The following is a 20,900-nucleotide window of genomic DNA, read 5'->3' on the forward strand; positions in this document are numbered from 1 at the left end:
CAGCAAATACAGAAAAGAGCTGGCAGCACACACTGTTATTGTGCAGATCCTTGTGTTGTCAGTTTTATGATTTATTCATTTATTTGATAGGGACAAGTATGTATTCGAAATATAATACACTTATATGTAAATACAACATTAATATATAAATATCTGCAATGTTCTTCCCTCGAAAGGCTTTTAAACAACAAGTTCACATACATATTTAATTGACCAACTGGCAATGTAAATATGACTTAATCTCAGCCACAACACTATGATTATAGACAAGTTAAAAAAAATAGTTTTCTCTCTTTCTGTCTGCAGGGGCGAAAGGTTTGGATTTTTACAAAACAAAATGTTATGTAGTATGTTGATTAACTCTCAGTCCATTAACAAAAGTCCCTTTTGGTGCATTTATTGTTCGCTCTGTCACATGCTAGTGGTAAAAGCATTGCTGCCTTCGAGCAGCCGCACCAACCACGGCCAATTATCACACTGCTCTATTTGAACTCCTAGGGGAAACATACACAACAACAGTGTGTAGTGCTGCCTGCAGAGATCAAACTATCCATCAGGTTATTGGTTATCTGGTTTATGATGGTAGAACATCACTGAATACTCCCCAAGAAGACTGTCCTCAGTATTGAACCTGCTACTGAGCAAAACGCACTGATCCAGGACATACTGTATCACCTGGTTAGAAGTATTAGTGGAGCAAACTGTACATATGCTTTGGTTTTACGTGCCATGATTCAAGATTATGTCTAAAGCAGGACCTTCTCGCAGTGAAGTGAAAGTTCTTACTATTTTGGGTGAATGGTGTGCAACCAACTGAGCAAGTGTCACTGCATTTACTGATACAAATGTTTTCCTCAATTACAAGTGAACATGCACAGCACGGATAGAAACCCATGAGAACTTCACCGACTTGAACAGAACTTCCACTATTACTCAGTGCTCCACGCAGGACTATAAATACAGCTCTTAGCTATACAGTAACAGGCTGTTCTTGTGAAAAACGACATGCAGAGGGCATTTTTCCCAAAAAACATGAAACATTCTGTTCAGCTGCTGTGTTTCTGTGTTGACACATATCTGCTCATTAAAAGTGTTATTCTTTTTAAACCTGCCATTCTTGCCGCACCATTTACATCCCCTGTTCTCATTATCTGTGTGGCGATATGGACACAAACATTCTGATACAAAAACCTCCTGAATGCTGTGGTTTTGTGTGAGTGAGCGACTGACACAGCTCCTACTGCAGCTCTGCCTCCATTTGGATCCATTATAAAAACACTTTGTCACCTGCCAAAAGAAAAAAAAAAACTCAAAAATTCAGAAAAACAATCAGCTGCTCACTAAATCTACAGGAAAGACGGCACATCTCTAAGGGAGTTTTTAAATAATATCTCCCAACAGCCTGTTCAGTGTGCATTTTGATTTGCTTCAGCAACCCTAACCAATACAGTGTAATCTGAAGGTCTTTAGTTGTAGTTTGTCGAGCCATAACACTTTATCATTGTATATATACACAGAGAAAGCCAGTCATGTGTTGATTGATTGTTGTTTCAAGTGGATTTAAATAGGCACAAATCAATCAGAGAAATGTGGTACGAGCACTTGTTCATTTCGTCTAACTGGTTTGAACAAAACAAACAGTATTTTTGTTAAAGAGACATGCAGGATCACTGATACATTTAAGAAGCCACTTAACTGTATGCTTTGTTTTGCAGGAAGATGATTGGCTGTGAGGGCTAAGGAGCCAAAAGCTGCTCCAATGGCGATGGCCAAAACCAGGTCACATGCAGGACCAGGATCAAGACCAAATTATGGAACAAAACCAGAGCTACCCCCAGGACAAGAACGAGACAGAAACGGTCTTCCAGACCCTCTTCAACTGGATTCTATATTCAACAGCTTGCAGAAGAAAACATCCGAATCAACACACAAATCACATTTTCGTGACTCTGGATTAAGGAAAAGAATAGAACCAAACCACGGGATTCTTTTGGCAATAAGGCAAGACTTGCAACGATGTGCGGAACTACAACAAGGAACAACACAAGGACTAAGATTGCAACCACAGCTACGGCCCAAAACCTACAGAGAACCTGGGCCAGTTTATCCAGACCTGGGGTCAAAACCAAGATCAACAACATTCACTGAAAACCCAAAACGAGGATTAGTAACTGGGTCACAGATTCTGCTCAGTCCATATTCCCATCATGAACCAAGGAAATACACAATACAAATGGTAAAGTTGGAGGGCGATTCTGAGCAAGTCTCGAAATGTGCTCCAAAGATAGCAAGCAGATGTCTGGAAGCAGACCATGAATCGGTTCTAAATCCAAGATTACAACTAGATATTGATCCAACTTTTGAACAACAACTTGAGAAACCAGAAGTTCCAGAACCAAGACTAAAACCAAGAACTAGTCCAACTTTTCAACCTCAAACAGCATTAAGGCTATTTTTAGGTTCTCAATCTCACCTCAAGCCTTTGTTTTCACTTGTTTTGCTGCTCCTATTGGCCTCATTTATGAATGTAACTCAAGCAGGACCTCCCAGACCAGCTCGCGCCCCTTTGCTCTCCGGACAACCCTTTATCGTATTCTGGGGGGTCAAAGACTCTTCCTGTTCCAACCGGTCCGACTTTCGATCATTCGGGATTGAGCCGGATGGACGTGTGGCTGTTTTTTACGAAGACACGTTGGGGAACTACCCGTATTTGGTGGATAAAGACACTCCAGTAAATGGAGGTCTACCTCAGCACACCAAACTGGACCTCCACATCCAAAAGACCCAGGGCGATGTGGAGACTGCGCTGCCTGCCCCGAGGTACCTGGGCCTGGGGGTGGTGCGTTGGCAGGAGTGGTCCCCTCAGTGGAGCAGGAGCGGAGACAAACAGGGCTTGTATGTGAACGCCACCAGGAGAATGCTCAGAAGGTTCTTCCCGGACTGGACCAGGCCGGTGCTGGACAGGTGGTCCAAGGTGAGGCTTACGTTGAAGTGTACTGTATTTTACTCATTTTTCCTGTCTGATTTGTTTAACGTATATTCTAGAATTAGATGTGTAAAGAAATGTCTTACTACTCTGGAGCTCAGAAACTTATTTAGTTTGGATATTTTTAAAGTGTTGAACTCATAGACTGTGAAAAACATGGATGTTGCATCGCTCTTACCTGCTGAAGCCTAAATGAAATGGGGGCAGGCTCCAAAAGTTTCATGCTTAATGGGCTTTACAAAAATACTTTCCATTCATTCTTAACTTCACACGCGAAACATCGTCCATTTTTTTTTTCTTTTACCATTTGCATTTTCTTATTTCTATTCTAGCAATATGAACTAGCTTCTAAACCCAGCCATATTTCTACCATGAACGAGCTTGTTAGCCTGCGCTAAACACTATGGAGGAAACAATCAGTGGTCCCATTTAGAGCATCTCCTTTATTCCTTCATCCCGACTGTCCCAGTGTTAATGACCTGTTCCACCTACCCTCTAACCTGGCTAACACCATGCTGCTGTGTGCGCTCAAATTATTTCGAACTGCACAACAGCCTGGGGACCATGGCCCAAATTTTCCGGTGGATTTGGGAACCAATCACAGAGCGAGGAGGGACGGCAAGACGACGACGCACGGAAGCTTGTAGTTTATTTACGGATAATAAAAAAAAAAAAAGTTTATTTACGGATCCAACATGACAGCAGCAGACACGATGGTATTTTTCGATCAAGCTTTAGACCGTGTTCTAAATAGTTTATCTCAAAAGTTTACAGCGGGTACGTCATACGTCATCTCATGCGATGATACGATTGGCTATGGCTACGTGCAGACGTAAGATAGACTTTTTTTTTTTTCTTTCGCATCGCCCAGTAAACGACTATGGACGATCGTAAACCACACCTCTCCTACGAGAAAATGCATTGGTGGTCCCCAGACTAAATATCACTTGTGATTTTAGTCTGGTGTTAGCCAGGCTACCTACCCTCACAAATAGGCTCTGACAGTATCCTCTCTCTGATCCTCAGGTGGACTTCGAGGCTGCTGCTCAGTCCGTAATGACAGAGACGTTGAGGGAGGTTCAGAGGTCACGTCCCAAAGCACTGTGGGGGATGTGTCCGTACCCCCGCTGTTCCAATGGTTCTCCCTCTCAGACATCTCAGTCAAACTACACCGGGGAGTGTCCTGAGGAGGAGAAGAGCCTGAACGACCAGCTGCTGTGGCTTTGGAGGAGAAGCAACGCAATCTACCCCCTGCTCACACTTGAAAAGATACAGGTGGGAGAGGATTTTAGACCAGAGTTCTCTGTGGGAGAGGAGCAAAAAGCCTCATTCTAAGGACCCTCAGACTGCTTCATAACATTTAAATCTTCAGTTTACCACAGTTACTAAAAGGGGCAGAGCCAGACACAGGAAACATCCAGGGTCTAGCCCAATATATATATTTCTTTAAATATAGATAGATATTTTATCTTATAATTTGCTTATGAAGCATTTTATTGTCCTTTCTATCATAAGCCATAACAAACCCGATCTATTCATGATAAAGTTAATAGCTTTAACGCGATTCATAATATGCCATGATGGAGTTTTAATGCATTTTATTTTAAAACCTTTACAACTGCTGTCCGTGATTGAAGGAGACATAACTGACATGGGGAAAGGGGACGGGGTTTAGCCTTGTGCGAGTCAGAGGAGAACAGACACTGTGCTTCTTTAGCAGAGAAAAACAACAATGCACACAACAAAATCAGAAAATGCAGCTCTTTTTAAGTAGCAAAGGTTCACCAGAAGCACATCGTCTGTTGATGCTTTTTTCCCCTCACACTGCAAAACAAGGACAAACAACGACATCTGGGCTGCAAGCCAAGGCTAGCATAAACTACAAGAGAAAATTTATACATTGGGGTCACATGACAGTTTAATGTTCAGCGTTAGATTTGAGAATCTGATGAGCAGCAAACCTTGCATTGTTGTAATCTGTAAAACACTTTGTGATATCTTTCGGTATGAAAAGCGCTTTATAAATAAAGTTTGATTGATTGAAAACATAGCCCAAAATACAACTTTTTAAACAACTGGTTGCTACAAATGCATGTAAACATGGGACAAATCCTACTTTAAAGGGCAATTTCCAATAACCAAACCTGACAATATATAACAATTCAGTAATCCCTTCATGCTTATGACAACAAGTCATTATTTTGATCTATTATCTCCACTTTTAGGGTGGAACTCCTGGAGCAGCTCTGTTTCTGTCCAATCAAATCAGAGAATCCCTGAGAGTGGCGTCTTTGGGAGGAAGTTCAGATGACCTGCCTGTGTTTCCACTAGTTCGAACTGTCTACACCTCCACTAACACTTTCCTATCACTGGTATGACACCAGACTTGATATATGATATCCGCTCTGGGTAGATACATTCCTAACACTTGGTATATGTTTTTCAGAATGACCTAGTGACCGCCATCGGAGAGAGTGCCGCCCTGGGAACAGCTGGAGTTGTCATCTGGGACAAAACAGAGGCCAAGACTGAGGTACAAATACAAAAAACAAACAATTGTTTAGACAGACATTGTTATGTCCTGGAACTAGAACAGCAACTGACCACTGTTCCTGTGTCCTGCTCAGCGAGAGTGTGAGGACCTCCGCACCTTCATCTCTTCAGTGTTGGGTCCATATGTGTCTAATGTGACAGCGGCCTCCAGACTGTGCTCAGCCTCTCTGTGTCAGAGCAGAGGCCGCTGTGTGAGGCTGGACCAGGACAAGCCCACCTTTCTGCATCTACCTCCCAAAAACCAGGAGACGCCCGATGAGGTGATGATCAAGAACTAACTTAGGTTTGAACTGGAGAAGCTCTGGGGAAACCGATTTACCTACAGTCTTTTTGCCACCATAGATTATTGTAAATGTAGCAAATTGTAGGGGGAAAAAAATCATTATGCCCTCTCTGCCTCTAAACATTTTAACAAGACACTAAAATTTCAATTGGAACTTTTGAACTCTACTAGTGCTGAAAATAGGACAGATCAGGTGCCCCAGCATTGGAACAGTGACTCTGACATTGTGGGGCTCGACGGTTAAATGTAGTATATTTATGTGGTCAATTATTTCTAATGGTGTTTGACATGAAAAATAAAAATAGTCATTAAAAATTTAAAATGTTCAATTTCAATAAACCAACAAACCACAATTGAGTAGATGAGTTAGAGAGACGGACAGATACGAAGGTGGCAGGTGGCAGGAATACGTTTCCCTGAATAAAAATCATAAAATGGCATTCCTGAAAGTTAAAAATAGCACAATATATGAAACGCGTTACCTCCCTCTCCATCTTATTCCCTTAACTTCGAAGTCTTTGTCTAAAGCACCTCTTCCTCTTTAGACCGGGGTCCTTTCAAATCTAAAGCCTCCGGCGCTTTACCTCCCGCTGTTTCTACTCTTTTATTATGAAATTCAGACCAGACCTCTGTTTCCAGCACTCCTCAAAGGAAACTGAAAAAAATGATGGAAAAATGTTGAAAAATTTAGCAATAACTGTTATATATGTCATCCATAAGGTCTTAGAATGGGTTGGCAGCTTCTCATACGGTTTATCCTGTGGTCTATGAATGCATTTTGCTGATGTAGTTCATGTTTTGAAGTAGAAAAAGCAAAAGAACATTTTCAAAGCATCTCCCCATTGATCACACCAGACTTTGAAGTTTAGGATGAAGCAGCAGTGAACCAAAACTGACTGTGTGGAGTCAGAACTCTGAACATGCTAAGCAAAAATATGAAATACACAGACTGACCCATTCCAAAATTATTTCTACCTACTGTACCTGAAACGCAGGGTATGCTGGAACACTGCTCTTTTTTCTAATTGGTTGACTGTAATGTTAAAAGATCCAGGGTTGTAAACATTTTTCTCCAAGATCTTGTCTTGATGATGGAAGAGTTTGACCACTGCGCAAAGCTTTCATCCCAAAGATTCCCAATGGGGTTAAGATCTGGATTCTGTTGGGCCAATCCGTGTGTGAAAATAATATCTCATGCTCCCTGAGCCACTCCATCAGGGACGAAGAAATCCATTGTTGGACCTGGTCATTCAAGATGTTCAGTTGGTCAGTTGTAAACCCAGACGAGGCCAAATGCAGCAACCCCCAGGCGTATTTTTGTTGTCAGGCAGGGTATTAATCAGATCTTTAATGTGCCGTAATGCATCACAGTGAGAGCAGAGAAAATTAGAAGTGTAAGGCATGTGATTCTAATCCAAATGAAAAAACATTCTCAGCGCGTGCAGGGCTCTGTTACACTACTGATCTATTAAAGAGCAGTTCTGCTACTCTACAAAGCCTGTCCACTGGCTTCAAATCTATCGAAGAGATACTGAGCATTAAAATAGATTGTAGCTCCTGTCAAGTGCAATTTTAGTCTTGGTTGATCCGTTGACACAGGCACTTTTGATCTGAGTCCATTGGTCTGCTCTTGGAAATACAACCCTACCTGCAACGAATGACCCATGGAAAGCTCTAGTCTCTAACTATCTTTCTGTCCTCCTTTCCTCCAGTCTGAAGACAGCACAGACCAGCCTGACTCTACCCCTAGACCGGAGCTGGACCCCGCGGAGCTGTGGAAGAGGGACTTTCAGTGCCAGTGGTTCTCCTCTGCAGATGGGGACGTATCAGACCAGCAGCCACCCAAGGATGGAGCTCCCTCAGTGGGGAAGAGACAGGACAGCGTGGGGCAGGGGCTGGATGTCCTGGGCACCGTTTCAGATATGATTTCCACGACTACGGGTGCCTACGGCGGTCAGAATGGAGGAAGCATTGGTCCAAAAACGACGGCACTGGACGGAGGAGCGGTAAAAAGTACTTCAAGGACAAGTATTCTACTGCTAATGCTGTTGGTACTTTGCCTATAGATTCAGTTCACCAACAACAAATGAACTCACACTTTTGCCAGTTACACTTGGACACCATCAGGGAAATGATCGCACCTACAACTCTGAATGAAGTGCCTTGGAGCAAAGCATGGACGCATTAAGCAAAATATTATCTAAGACTGCAGTCATTCGCGATATGTGCCAAATTTGAAAATACTTCTTTTTTTTTTTATCGTTCTTTTTCCCAAGCGTTAAAGACAATGTGCAGTGTGGCTTTTCGCAGTAATCTTTTTGTTCATTTGAAAATATTTGTCTATCAGTGTCTTTTTGGAATTAAGAGATTTGTAAATATAATCTGTATAAATGTAAAGGAAAAATAAAGGAGTGGATGATGGCTGTCAAAATGATTGTAACGTGTATTGTGGAACTTTACAGGGCTTGCTTTCAGAAAGATAGAAAGGACACGGTCGCCATTTCTCACTTTTTGCGTGTTTTGTAAAGTTAGTCAAGGGCACAGGACAATAACCAGACTGGAAATTGTGACACAACAATAATAATAATTTGGGACCAAGATGACTTTTTTTGGTTTTTAACATCTTCAGCATTTGCACTTTGATGAATCATGTACAAAGACATACAGAGCCATGGAATGTTGGTAGAAAGCGCCCCCTCCCTGTGGCTTTTGTAACTGCACCTGGTTAAATCTTAAACTTCATCAACTTTATCTCAGTGTTAATTTTGACAACATATTTTATTTTAGTTTTAGTCTTAGTCTTTTGACTAAAATGCAATTTAATTTTAGTCGAGATTTAGTCTATTTTTTTTTTTGCAATTTTAGTCTAGTTTTAGTCAACGAAAATTGCATGGCAATTTAGTCGACTAAATTTAAGACTAATTTAGTCGACTTTGCATTTATAATATTCATTATAATCATATTTAATCAAGGTCCTCGACTTCATGGAGCTGTTTCACATGAATAAAGCTCAGACCTGTTCAATTGGCAGTGAATTTAAATGATATGAGGCTCTTTCAGATCAGGTCAATAGAAGTTTGGATGATTTTATTCTCTCCTTTTCATTTTTATTTAGTCTTATTTTAGTCAACTAAAATATCTGGACATTTTAGTCATAGTTTTAGTCTCATGAGAAACTTTTAATTTAGTTTTAGTCCAATTTTAGTCGTCAAAAATATCACTTTGACTAAAATTAAGACTAAATATTTTATTTCAACCAGCACTTAATTCAGTTGAAATAAATCCACTGCAGCAAAATGGAACAAAACTTGGACCGTCACAAATATCTATAGAATTTGTAGTTGTGGCGTTTCTTATTTTGAAGTGTCTATGATCATGTGTTTGACATTAACTGGTTATGGTTAGGGCCAGGAGTTGGAAAACACTCAAGTTTAGAAACAGGAAAACAATTATGGTTAAGGTTAGGGAAATGGTTTTGGATTAGGGTATTTCGTCATATATAATAATGACATGACAGTTTGTCTAACTAATCATTTGTTTATCAAATCATTAGGCCTACTAACTGTTAATTTCGTCGACTAAAATATTTAGTCTTAATTTTAGTCAAAGTGATATTTTTGCTGACAAAATTGGACTAAAACTAAATTAAAAGTTTTTCATGGGACTAAAACTATGACTAAAATGTCCAGATATGTTAGTCGAATAAAATAAGACTAAATAAAAATGAAAAGGAGAGACTAAAATCATCCAAACTTCTATTGACCGTCTGAAAAAGCCTCATATCATTTAAATTAACTGCCAAGTGAACAGGTCTGTGCTTTATTCATGTGGAAACGGCTTCATTAAGTCGAGGACCACGATTAAATATGATTATAATGAATATTATAAATATAAGTCGACTAAATTAGTCTTAATTTTAGTCGATTAAATTGACATGCAATTTTAGTCGACTAAATCTCGACTAAAATTAAATTACATTTTAGTCAAAAGACTAAGACTAAAACTAAAATAAAATATGTTGTCAAAATTAACACTGCCTACTAAGTGCATGGGTTTAACTAAAACAACATGAGTGGTTTGAATCCTTGGCCACTGGACGTCTTTTTACTCATTATCATAAGGTTGAGCAAAATAACAGTTTGAAGCATCCGGTTGGTTCTATAGGCATTTATTATTTGACTTTTTTTATTGGTCACAGGGACAGGATGTGATATAAAAAGGATCAGTTTTGTAGTCCATAGCTTTCCATTGAGGCATTACACAGTTGCTTTCCAGTCCAGTAGCTTATAGATTTGGGTAAAGCTGAACTGGAAAATGCCCTCGGGGGTTAAGAGGTTAATTGTTGCCATACAAACCATACTGTACACAAGGGCCGTCCCAGGTTTCTCCTTGGAATATGGAATTCTCGCCCTTTCTGTGTCATCGTTTATACCAGTGGTTCTCAACCTGGGCGTCAGGACCCTCAAGGGGGTCGCGAGACAATTTTGGGGGGGTCGCCAGATCATGCAGATAAAATATACTTTTTTTAGCTTGTATTATAATATTTTATTGTGGCATGTGTGTGCCATTATATATGTTCATAATTTGATGAATTTTATTGAAGCCATTTGTTTTTTTCTTTGTTTTTTTAAGAATTATATAGGCTAATGTTTCGATTATATAGGCTAATGTTACGATTTCTCACAGTGTGACCGGGGCGGGGGGTCACGAACCCCTTTAACTGTTATAATGGGGGGTCGCGGCTCCAAAAGGTTGAGAATCACTGGTTTATGCTAAAGAAGATTTAAAAATTCGTACTTCTATTTTCAACTTTTCTAGATATACTGATTCTTCTTAGCCTGGCTAACACCAGACTAAAATCACAAGTGATATTTAGTCTGGGGACCACCAATTCATTTTCTCGTAGGAGAGGTGTGGTTTACGATCGTCCATACTCGTTAATTGGGCGATACGAAAAAAAAAAAAAAAAGTCTCATGCGTCTGCACGTAGCCCCAGCCAATCATATCATCGTATGAGATGACGTATGACGTACCCGCTGTAAACTTTTGAGCTAAATTATTTAGAACAAGGTCTAAAGCTTGATCAAAAAATACCATCGTGTCTGCTGCTGTCATGTTGGATCCGTAAATAAACTTTTTTTTTAATTATCCGTAAATAAACTACAAGCTTCCGTATATCGAATAGCTCGTCATCGTCTTGCCGTCCCTCCTCGCTCTGTGATTGGTTCCCAAATCCACCGGAGATTTGGCCATGGTCCCCAGGCTGTTGTGCAGTTCGAAATAATTCGAGCGCACACAGCAGCATGGTGTTAGCCAGGTTAGATTCTTCTAGTATAAAACTGCGTAATCAATACCTACCATCGGCCTTACCACAATAAAGTAGTAATAATAACTGGTAAAAACATGAAAAAATAAATAAATAATTTGCAAACACATTTTTCCCGCGTTTGCAAATTTATTCATCATTAAAATATACAGAGACAGGTGTATCTAAATCAGTAACAGATTTAGTATTTACACAAATGCATTAATGTACAACAGAAAACAATCATACAGGACTTTATTTATATTATTCACAATTAAATTACATTTTAAGAAGTCGAGCGCGTGAACATGCAAACCTTTAAGGATTTGTCTCTGAAATTTGATGTGGTGTGAGGAGAAAACAGGCTGAAGCTGTAGCTGATGCTTGCTGGCTGTTCACAACTAAAAGACAAGGACATGCAGTGGCTTTCTTCATGAAGGACACAGGAACTTTGAATGGTCAGTACACAAGGACGCAGCTACAGCAGGAGTCTCCAATTTGACTTTGAATATTTAAAGCAACACTGCGTAACATTTTGCTCGATAAATGGAATAAAACATAAGCATTTCTTTAATTACCAGTGTTTTTTGTTGGGGAAAAGTGATCTAAAAACAGGTCCTCTTCCAAATGCTTTATTTTGATTACCAGCTGAATGTTTGCTTTGACATTTACAGTTTAGTTGCGCTTGTAATGTACTAATACATAACCTGGATAGTTCTGCAGTGTGTCTTTAAACTGGAGTAGAAAGCCTTGGAACGTTACCAATTAACTGGCTGGAGACCCCTGATGTACCAGAATAACTATAAACTAGAGGTCGACTGATATATCAGCCGGCTGACATATCTCGGGCCGATAGTTGGGCATCGGCCGATCTAGCGCAGATAAAAGCCGATATCTCCGGGACCGAAAGTGATAGACTTCCCATTTTTGCATTGGAAAGAGCAAAGTCAGGGCCCTAAGGCTGATGATGATGATCATGATCATGATGAAAATTGGTTAGCTACAAGATTGTTTAGCACAAGTTTTACTAAACCTCAGTCAATATGGACATGCTGTATGGAGAATTCAATCGCCGCATTTTGATCGCTGGACAAAATGCAGCGGCTAGCAACAGTATGCTAATGCTAACAGCAGGAAGCTAATGCTAACGGCAGCGTTAACCAAAGCTGGGACAGAAACTATGATTGAATCACCAAAAGTAATAAAATAACATCGGCCACTGCTGGAGTCAAGTATTTATGTTTTGACAGGATTACAGACCAGACATCTGGAAAAAATCGGACAAAAATATCGGCTAAGCATATTGGCAACGGCCTTAGAAAGACCCATATTAGTCGACCTCTACTAAAAACGATGCCCATTTTTGGAGCTAATATCAAGCATTAATCTGAAAAAGATTTACCACAATTTCAAAACAGGAATTAGCACAATTTTCAAGTTCTGTTGAATGATTCAGTTAAAACGGCAGATTTAACAGCTCACAATTAACGGAGGGAAATCACTTAACTCTCGAAGTAAATTTCATTGTAAAACGATTCTGTAACTGCAAAAGCTCCAGTGTCATTGGTACTTACACGTAAACATTTCCAAACTTGCTGCCACATTGAAGCAAGCCGTGAATAAATTAACACAAAAACCACAACAAAAGGACAGACATGACGTCACTCGGAGAACTCGTGTTGCATAAGGGTAAAAAACAGATTCTGTGCAAAAGTCTCAAGAGTTCCAACAAGTCTCTTCCAAACCAAGAAGAGCATAGTGCAATATATTCCAAGCATCGGACGGCAAATTCTTCCATTTTTTGGGGGGGCACAAAATGTCTCCAATGTTTTGAATTTTCAAGGATGTGAGGAAATAAAACTCCAAGCATTAAGAGGGATCTCACGACAATAACATCCTCACGGGACAGAGGCCCGGTTGCCTCTCGCGTTGGTTGACTTTTTGTTACCGTACCTTTGAGACGGCAGAGCATGGTAGCTCCCAGGTGTGTGTTGGGTAATTGGAGTTCAGTCTTTGTACCTCGGGTGGGGTTTCGCACTGGTACCTCTGAGGAGCGTTACTTACAGATGGCCTCCAGCGCGTCCAGGGTGCGTTTGATGTCACGAATCTGCGCAGCTAAACTGTGAATGGGCTGCATGGATCTGTCCAGCTCCTCGCAGCGGGCCATCAGAGTGTACATGCCCTGAACGAGGAAGAACAGAGGTCCAATGACTTCACGGTGCAAAGCTGATGGAAGAAAGTGAGAAGGCTTAAAACTTTACCTTGATGCTCATGTCCACAGATTCTCCCAGACTGTCCACTGAGTCCCTGTACGTCTGAATGTAGCCCACACTCAACGCCGTCATCTGGACAAAAAACATTTAGAAACAAATTAGCAATTTTCTCTTCACTTGCAATTATTACAGTACTTGGTTCAAAAACGAATCACAATGCGAAGGATTCTTGACTAATCAATTTAAGTGCCAAAATTGGAATGAATACTGTCTGGATCCGAGACTAACCAATAAATGTTTACCTTTTAAAAACATAAAAAAAAAAACAGCCTAATGTTGATAATTAATTATAGTCCTCAAGATATTTTGTACCAAATTGCATTATCTTGTGACAAAGTGTTGTATGAGCAGATCTCAAAGAAGAGGTTTTTGGATTCTGGAACCAAACGAGGCTGAAACTAAAACTGTGATCTTTATTTTTAATGGGGTGAGGTCAACTCTACAGAAGAATAATAAGTGAAAAGGAAACCTGGAATATCAGGTTTGACGTATTAAAAAAAAGACTGTAGTAGGGCTGCTCGATTATTGAAAAAAAAAACATTTTTTTGTCATAATTGAAATCACGAATATTCAAACAATTATTTGTTGCCTTTAAAAAAAATGTCTTTATTTTATATATTTATTAATAAAAAAAAACTACACTGAATATTTTCTGTTTTCTGAACAGTACAAATGATTTCTAGTTTGCCTCATTAAGGAGAGGTCTGTTTCACACCTGCCCCCTGCTGGCCAGCCCTTACACCTGCGCAAGTAAACTGAGCAGCGCGGCCTGATGACATCATCACACAGCACTGTTTGTCAGGCAAAAGCATGAGCCATGGCACGTGAAATGCGAAGGAAAAATAATTCCAGCAGCATGAAATAATGCTAGTCTGCTTTGCAAAAAAATAAAGAAAACAAACTTGTGATTAAAATTTGAAAAAAAAAAATATATATAGGTTCTTTGATTGTGCTGATTTTGTAATCGTTTAGTGTAATAATCGAAATTGTAATTGAATTTTGATTAATTGCACAGCCCTAGAATGTAGTAAAGATGTGTGAAAAAGATTTTTGTAAAGTTTGGTCTCACGTTCTGGATGGTTCCGTTGAGGCTCTTCATCATGGCCTCCACGCTCTGGGCCACCTCCTGCGTGTGTCGGTGAAGGTCCAGCAGCACCGAGGGGTCGATGGGAGGAATGTCCACAGGCCTGCGGTTCACCGAGCGGCTGCTGCGGTAGATCGGACCCGAACAGTCGGCTACAGACAGACACAGAAACAGATTTAAGAGAGCATGACACAAAACGTTACATGAGTTCGGACTGAATGCATTATTTTCTATTTTGAACAGGACTCAAAAAGAGCGTTGGTTTTAAACTTTAGTGTTGAGTCCGATGTTGAAACTCGAGTTAAACTTGTCACAGTCGATAAACAGCGAGAAAGTCAACTCATTTTCTAAATGTAGAGCATTGATTCTCCATTAGCTCTGAGGTTCGCGCATCAATAAAAGATGAGGGTGACTCAACACTTCTCACTCCAACAGCCAAACTCTCCTGTCAGAGCAAGTGTATGTTTCACAGAAGCAATTTACTGTCATTGAGTTTGACAGATGAAACGTTTTGTAACAGATCTGGGCGTTGTACAACAAGATGAGTCAAAATAAGAACTCAGCCAGGACTAAACCACATCCAACATGGCTTGATTCTAAATACAGTAAAACCAAAAGAGGAGACATCAGTATCTTCTTGTGAGTAATAATACAATTTAAACTACATTTTCAAAACCTAAACCTGTAATGTAATTCATAAATCTTTCAAATATCTTATCTCTGGATTATATTGCATGCTCCCTTTTCTTGCTATGTGCACTTCATTGCGTTTTATGGAGCTGCCTGAGCTCCACAGTGGATCAATAAAGCTCCTCCTTATTAAATAGCAGGCAAACAAAGAGTCTGGTACATGGAATATGGCCTGTGCAAACCTAAAGAATGAGGAATGTCTCGATCATACACTTTATCACTGAATCAAAATTGAAAACACTTGAATACTCACAGTCGCTGCAGTCCAGGCTGGGCTTGGAGCTCATCTTGATCTTCTCCTCCAGGTTTTTTGTGATGAAGTTGGTCAGGTCTCCCTCATGACTGACCGTTCCCTCCAGCTCCAGAGCAGAGGAGATAGTGGCTCTCCGCCCCTCAGACTGCCCTGCTCTGCCTCCTCCGCGTGCCCCTGCACCTACACACGGTAAAGCAAGAACACAACATCAAACTACAAAGGCCATTTTCTCAAATTGGGACAATACTTTCACTTAAAGTAGTACCTACAGACACTGTTATTGCAGGTTGAAGGTTTTTTTTTCAAATATGTAGCCTAATTTATTGAACTTAAAAGGCGCACTATGCAGCATTAATGTAAAAAAAAAGTGTGTATTTGACCTTTCAGTGACCCAGTGGCTGTATGGGTGGCTAGCTTAGCGCCTTTATTTTCCATCCCAGTGGCTCCTGTGACGCTTCAGGATCAAGTATATTTCAGGTTATTTAGGATTTCTGGTAAGTCTTCAGAATGGACTGTATATGTAACCATGGATACGGTTCAATCAGCAGTGAAAACCTTAAAGACAATAGACTCTGTGCGTAACATTAGAATCACGCTAGCGGCAACTACGCCGCCCAAGAAGTGACTTCCGGTTTCGATCCAGCACATCAAAATAAAAGCGCCATCTTATTCATTAATTCAGCAGTTTAGAAGTTCAACGTTCTTTCTGCCTAACTATTAACAGACAAAACACTTTCAATCTCTCAACCAAAAGATAAATATTTTGGGGAGATTTGGCCTCGCTCTGCAGCCTGTACGCCCCCCCCCCTCACTCTTCTCCCTGGCTCGCCCTCTGTCGCTGCTACTGAGGCGCTCCTCGTCTCTAAAGCTCGGCCATGGCTGAACTCGCTGCGGTAATTAAAGCCTTGGGATGTTAGCGGACATTTTTTTGCCCCTTTGCCCCATGGATCGGTGATAACATGGAACTTTTCTACGGTGAAATGCTAAATTTAGCTCTGCTGCTAGCTATGTTTAAATTTTAAGCTATTGCCTACTTGCTTATTTGTGCATCTTTCTAATTATTTAAGTGCTTATCGGGCAATTTATTCTTTAAAATCCACTGTTTATCTGCTCACGCTGCAACAAGTGGACACCTGGCTCTGAAAAGACCTTATCGTAAACATGCTGCTTCACTTCTCTTCTTTTTTATTGTTGTCACCGAATAAAGTCAGAGCGGACATGTGTCTCGCTAGGGTTACAGTGGTACTTAAAATGTGTGTGTTTAATTGTATTCTTGTAAAGTAGCAAGTACCTGCTGAACTAAAGAATGAGACGAGCTTTGTGCTTTTATTTTAGAAATGAAACCGGAAATCACACTGTGGGCTGTGGAGCATGATTAGAACGTAATGCACAGAGTCAATTGATCCTGGAGCGTCCGATAGGGCATCGGGACGGAAACTAAATCCCCTGAAAGGTCACTGAAAGGTCAAATATATATTAATATAAACTTTGCATAGTGCACCTTTAACATCCCCTTAAAGCAGTACTAAGTAACTCATGCCCCTAGAAGCCATAAGCGCCACTGCAGGTGTCGTAGTATGTTACGTTTCTCTTTTTACTCATTAATTGTCTGTGAGAGTAAATACTACGCTGACAGAAAAGACAGGAAGGGAGAGAGGGATATTGTACATCCAATTACACAATGTAGACCATTTTTTTCACTCAAACGTGGCTGTAAATACTGTTATGTGGCGCTAGCCCGCAGCTAGCTTTGCCCATTAGCCTGCTAGCTTCTAATTCGTGATTCCATTAGTGTGTATTGGTGGCTCCGACCGGTAGGCAGCGAAGTTGCAATTGTGGTTTTCTGGCCAGAGACACCAGGGGGAGATGAAAGACCCCCAATCATCACAGTAACACTTGTATTACCCCCAGAGGGACAACGGAAAGGATTTATTAAGTTAAGCAAGTTACTTAGTACTGCTTTATTAATGTTAATTCAAAATTTTACAGAATATTTAAAGGAATCGACGGAGTTTTACAATATCAACATGATGTATTTTCCACCTCCTACTTGCTCCAGCAATGTCCTAATGTGTAGAAGGAGCCCAGACCTATTCACCACAAATTTGTAAATTAACTGCTGCATAATTTTAAGATGCAATGGCATTGTAGTCAAAGCATGTAAGTCTAAGTATTGTGTAATTGTGCATTTAAGTCTAAGTATGTCTTATTTTGATATTTTAATGGGACCCTAGGAGGATTAGCGACCACTATGGTGGAAGCTAATGGGGTTCCCAAAAATAAAACAAACGGCCTCTAAAATCTTGCACTGTCACTCAAAAAGGTGTTAATTCGGGTCTGAATTGCCGTCATGCACGAGCTTAATATAGAACCTGCAGTTACACGTAAGACCTGAGGTGGCAGTAGTGAGTATGAAAATGTCAACTTCCATCTAGTCCCTTTGGTTACTTGGTTGTTCCAGCGCAAATAAATGAAAAAAACTAAAAAACTACAACAACAAAAATTATCTTTTATGGAAAGTATGAACTTTACTCTTGTGTTTTATGCTTCTAGATATTGAATATTGCAGTACAGGTATCGAGTATCGTTCAGGTTCCTGTATTGTAAAACAAGTTTGAAAGAGAAATGGAAAAGAACCCTGCCCTAATTGTGGTCATAAATTCAAAAGAAATCGCTCAAAAAACTAATACTCTCGGAGAAGATGAAAGGAATTCTCGCTCGAGCGCTAAGAAAGTGCTGATGCCACCACCCCATCTTGTGACTGCTGTGTGGTGCAATATTTTCAAAGACCAATAAACAAAACACTGAGGTCAACAAAAACCACGGCTCATATTAAAGACCGGTGTGTTACCTCCACAGGCCCCGCTGATCTCATCCAGGCTCTTACTGTCCTGCATCCCTCTGACGTTCCGCACCCACACCTCAGCCATGACGTGAGGGGGACAGGGGGGCTCCTCTGAGGGCAGCAGACGTGGAGGAGAGGGGCAGGAAGCTGAACTAGGGCCTGGCGCTGAGGAGGAGAACTGATAGGACGTCCGGCACTGAGAATTAAATAGACATGAATCAGATATTTCCGCTATCATAAACGCATGTCAAAATCCCACTGAGGTTGCACTGGACAAGAGCAATTCCACTCAAAAGACATCTTTCCTACGTATCGTACCTGGCTGTGCGTCCTCTCCGCCATGTGCTGGTTTCTCCACTTCTTCTCGTCTTCCTCTTCATCCTGTTTCTCCTTCTCTCCCTCCTCCTCTTCCTCCTCCTCCTCCTCTGCTCCATCACTGCTTCTCTCTGGGCCTCCCCGCAGAGCAGCAGCCCCAGGCTCTGCTGCATCTGTGGCCTCAGTTGTACTTGTGTTATTTGACTTAAGACATAAGTCTGCTGTTCTCTGGGTTATGTCAGCAGTCTCTGGTTCCGCTCCAGTATTCCCATCTGATAGTTCATTATCAAACACAGTCTGCTTGTTGTTTGACACTAGATTTCCATTGTCAGTATGTCTTATATCCTCCTCTGTACACACTGGTTTGCTCAGAGAAGTACTTGCACACTTGACTGTAGAGTGGGGTCCATTCTCTGCTGAGCTCAGGACCCCGTTGGCAGTTTCTGGCACCTCTGTGCCAATCACAGGGGAGAGACTCATCCCTCCACCTGCAGCTGAGAGAGAGGACAACTGGGTTAACAAAACAGTGCTTCAGAACAATGGGCACATTTTAACTACTTATTAATATTGAATGTGATGACTGATTGAGGACCAATACTTGCTGACAGTAAAAAGCACACATTTCCATTTTTTTTTTTTTTTTTAAATATCTGAATCAGTACTTAAAGAAGTGAAAGTGAAACATGAAGGATTAAACAGTTACAGGGTTACTTACAAGAGGAAGGCAATGTTTAGTCATGTGAATATCGAAATGAACTGTCATCAACATGTTCCTCACCGGACTGCATGTCTTGTAAGAAACTAATGCTTTGGGAAATAGCACGAACATATCACGTGTCAGCATCTAATAATGTATCACGAGCTTAATTAACCCACTGATTTGAATACAGTGAGCAGTCTTACTAAATCCCCAAATTGTTTACATTTTGAAATAACCTGTGTGGGAGAAGTATTTAATGAAAACTTAACAATCACATGGATGTACAAAGGCAAACATGTTTCAAACAGTGATGCTGAAGTTATTCACGCGTTAAACCAGCCCCAGTTTGTGCGGCGACTCCCAAAAGCTTAAAAATGACGTAATATGGCTCCAACTCAGACGCAGGGCACAAAGCTAAGCCAGTACTCACAATTAGCTTTATTAAACGACAATAAACCCAACTAACAAAGGTCCAGAAGTAAATAAGTGTCAGATACGAGGGATATTGTGGTGAAAACAAATTGTGTAAAAAAAAATCTTCAAGTGAGTGCTGAATGAGGAAGTTGATGTTTTGCTGTCATTAGCCGCCTAGGTGCTAAATGGCTAACGCAAGCTGTCTGGCTATTAAAATCACATTATTCATCATAATCTTTAAAGTTATTCAATTGACCACAAGGCAAATGTTATTAGCACAAAACAAGGTGCATGTCTGAAACCATATCACTTAAATAAACATAAACAATACTCGTTTAAAAACGTAAACACTCACCAGTGCAGTAGCTGTACTTTTTTCGGCAACAACCGAGTCCGCCGCGCTAATGTTTCCCCACTTAAGGTTCCGCCGGCTGCAGACTGGCTATGATGTTACGACTTCATGGGATTATTTATCTGAAAGCATATGCAACCTCAGTAAGGAGCTTTGCGAAACTAGAAACGTAATAGATGACACCTACAACTGTCATTTTTTATATGAGGTTTGGGCATTTAAAATATACTTTAGGATATTGGATTAACTACCACAATCAACCTGTAGGTGTCTCTGCTGTTCCACAAATAAGCTTCATAGGCAGTACAAACGCATTTGAGCCTGATTTTATGCTTGGCAGTGAAATTGGCAAAATACTTCATTCAATACTTGGCATATTTCATTAACAACTCTGTCTCAGTGTCACAGGACACTAGACTCTGATCAGGATGATTTTGTCTTTTCTCATTTAGTTCCAAGCTGACAAACTACTGTGTTTTAAGGTAAATTAAGGTAATTTATAGTAGAGCAGTTCACAGGTGACATGCGAATGTTCATTCACATGTTTAATCATCCTAACCTGGTTTAAATGGCTTTTAATAGAAACTCTGGGGACCCATGTGCCCCGGCCCAACCCTAAAACTGTGATTCAAATCACTGCCGGATTCAAATTTGAGATGTAATAATGTTTTATGATCCGATTGCAAATAGGCTCTGTAGATCACAACAGGTCTGTAGCCTTCAACTAGCATAATTTGAAATGAAGTTCTTATTAAAAGATCAATTCACAGCACAGTTTCATTAGATAGTTTTGCCTCTGGTTGACCCTGAGTGTCTCATCGTCTGTGGAGTTTCAGTTTACTGAAGT

The 20,900-nt window shown here is 40.5% G+C and overlaps 2 protein-coding genes across 2 annotated transcripts; one reads left to right on the plus strand and one right to left on the minus strand.

Moving 5' to 3' along the window:
• Positions 1–2,521: 2,521 nt before the first annotated feature.
• LOC306964835 (hyaluronidase-2) lies at positions 2,522–7,912 on the plus strand (the record flags this gene model as incomplete). The annotated part of the gene is made up of 7 exons (XM_079558995.1): positions 2,522–2,974; positions 4,013–4,261; positions 5,212–5,358; positions 5,433–5,519; positions 5,614–5,799; positions 7,535–7,828; positions 7,889–7,912. 7 exons carry the CDS (start codon positions 2,522–2,524, stop codon positions 7,910–7,912), a joined length of 1,440 nt encoding a protein of 479 aa, XP_079415121.1.
• A 4,500-nt stretch (positions 7,913–12,412) lies between these two features.
• borcs6 (BLOC-1 related complex subunit 6) lies at positions 12,413–20,123 on the minus strand. The gene is made up of 7 exons (XM_079558639.1): positions 20,057–20,123; positions 18,591–19,081; positions 18,279–18,468; positions 15,428–15,607; positions 14,470–14,636; positions 13,389–13,472; positions 12,413–13,309 (listed from the first exon to the last, which is right to left on the minus strand). Exons 2-7 carry the CDS (start codon positions 19,065–19,067, stop codon positions 13,184–13,186), a joined length of 1,224 nt encoding a protein of 407 aa, XP_079414765.1. The 5' UTR covers positions 19,068–19,081; positions 20,057–20,123; the 3' UTR covers positions 12,413–13,183.
• Between the last annotated feature and the right edge of the window lie 777 nt (positions 20,124–20,900).

This window comes from Gobius niger (genome assembly GCF_951799975.1).
Source record: "Gobius niger genome assembly, chromosome: 6".
NCBI lineage: Eukaryota > Metazoa > Chordata > Actinopteri > Gobiiformes > Gobiidae > Gobius > Gobius niger.

Coding starts and splice junctions, on each gene's coding strand:
- borcs6 (XM_079558639.1), bottom strand. CDS start 19,067: ATGAGTCTCTCCCCTGTGATTGGCACAGAGGTGCCAGAAACTGCCAAC. Junction 14,637..15,427: donor CAGCCTGGACTGCAGCGACT/GTGAGTATTCAA, acceptor GTCTGTCTGTAG/CCGACTGTTCGGGTCCGATC. Junction 13,473..14,469: donor TCAACGGAACCATCCAGAAC/GTGAGACCAAAC, acceptor TTTTTTGTCCAG/ATGACGGCGTTGAGTGTGGG.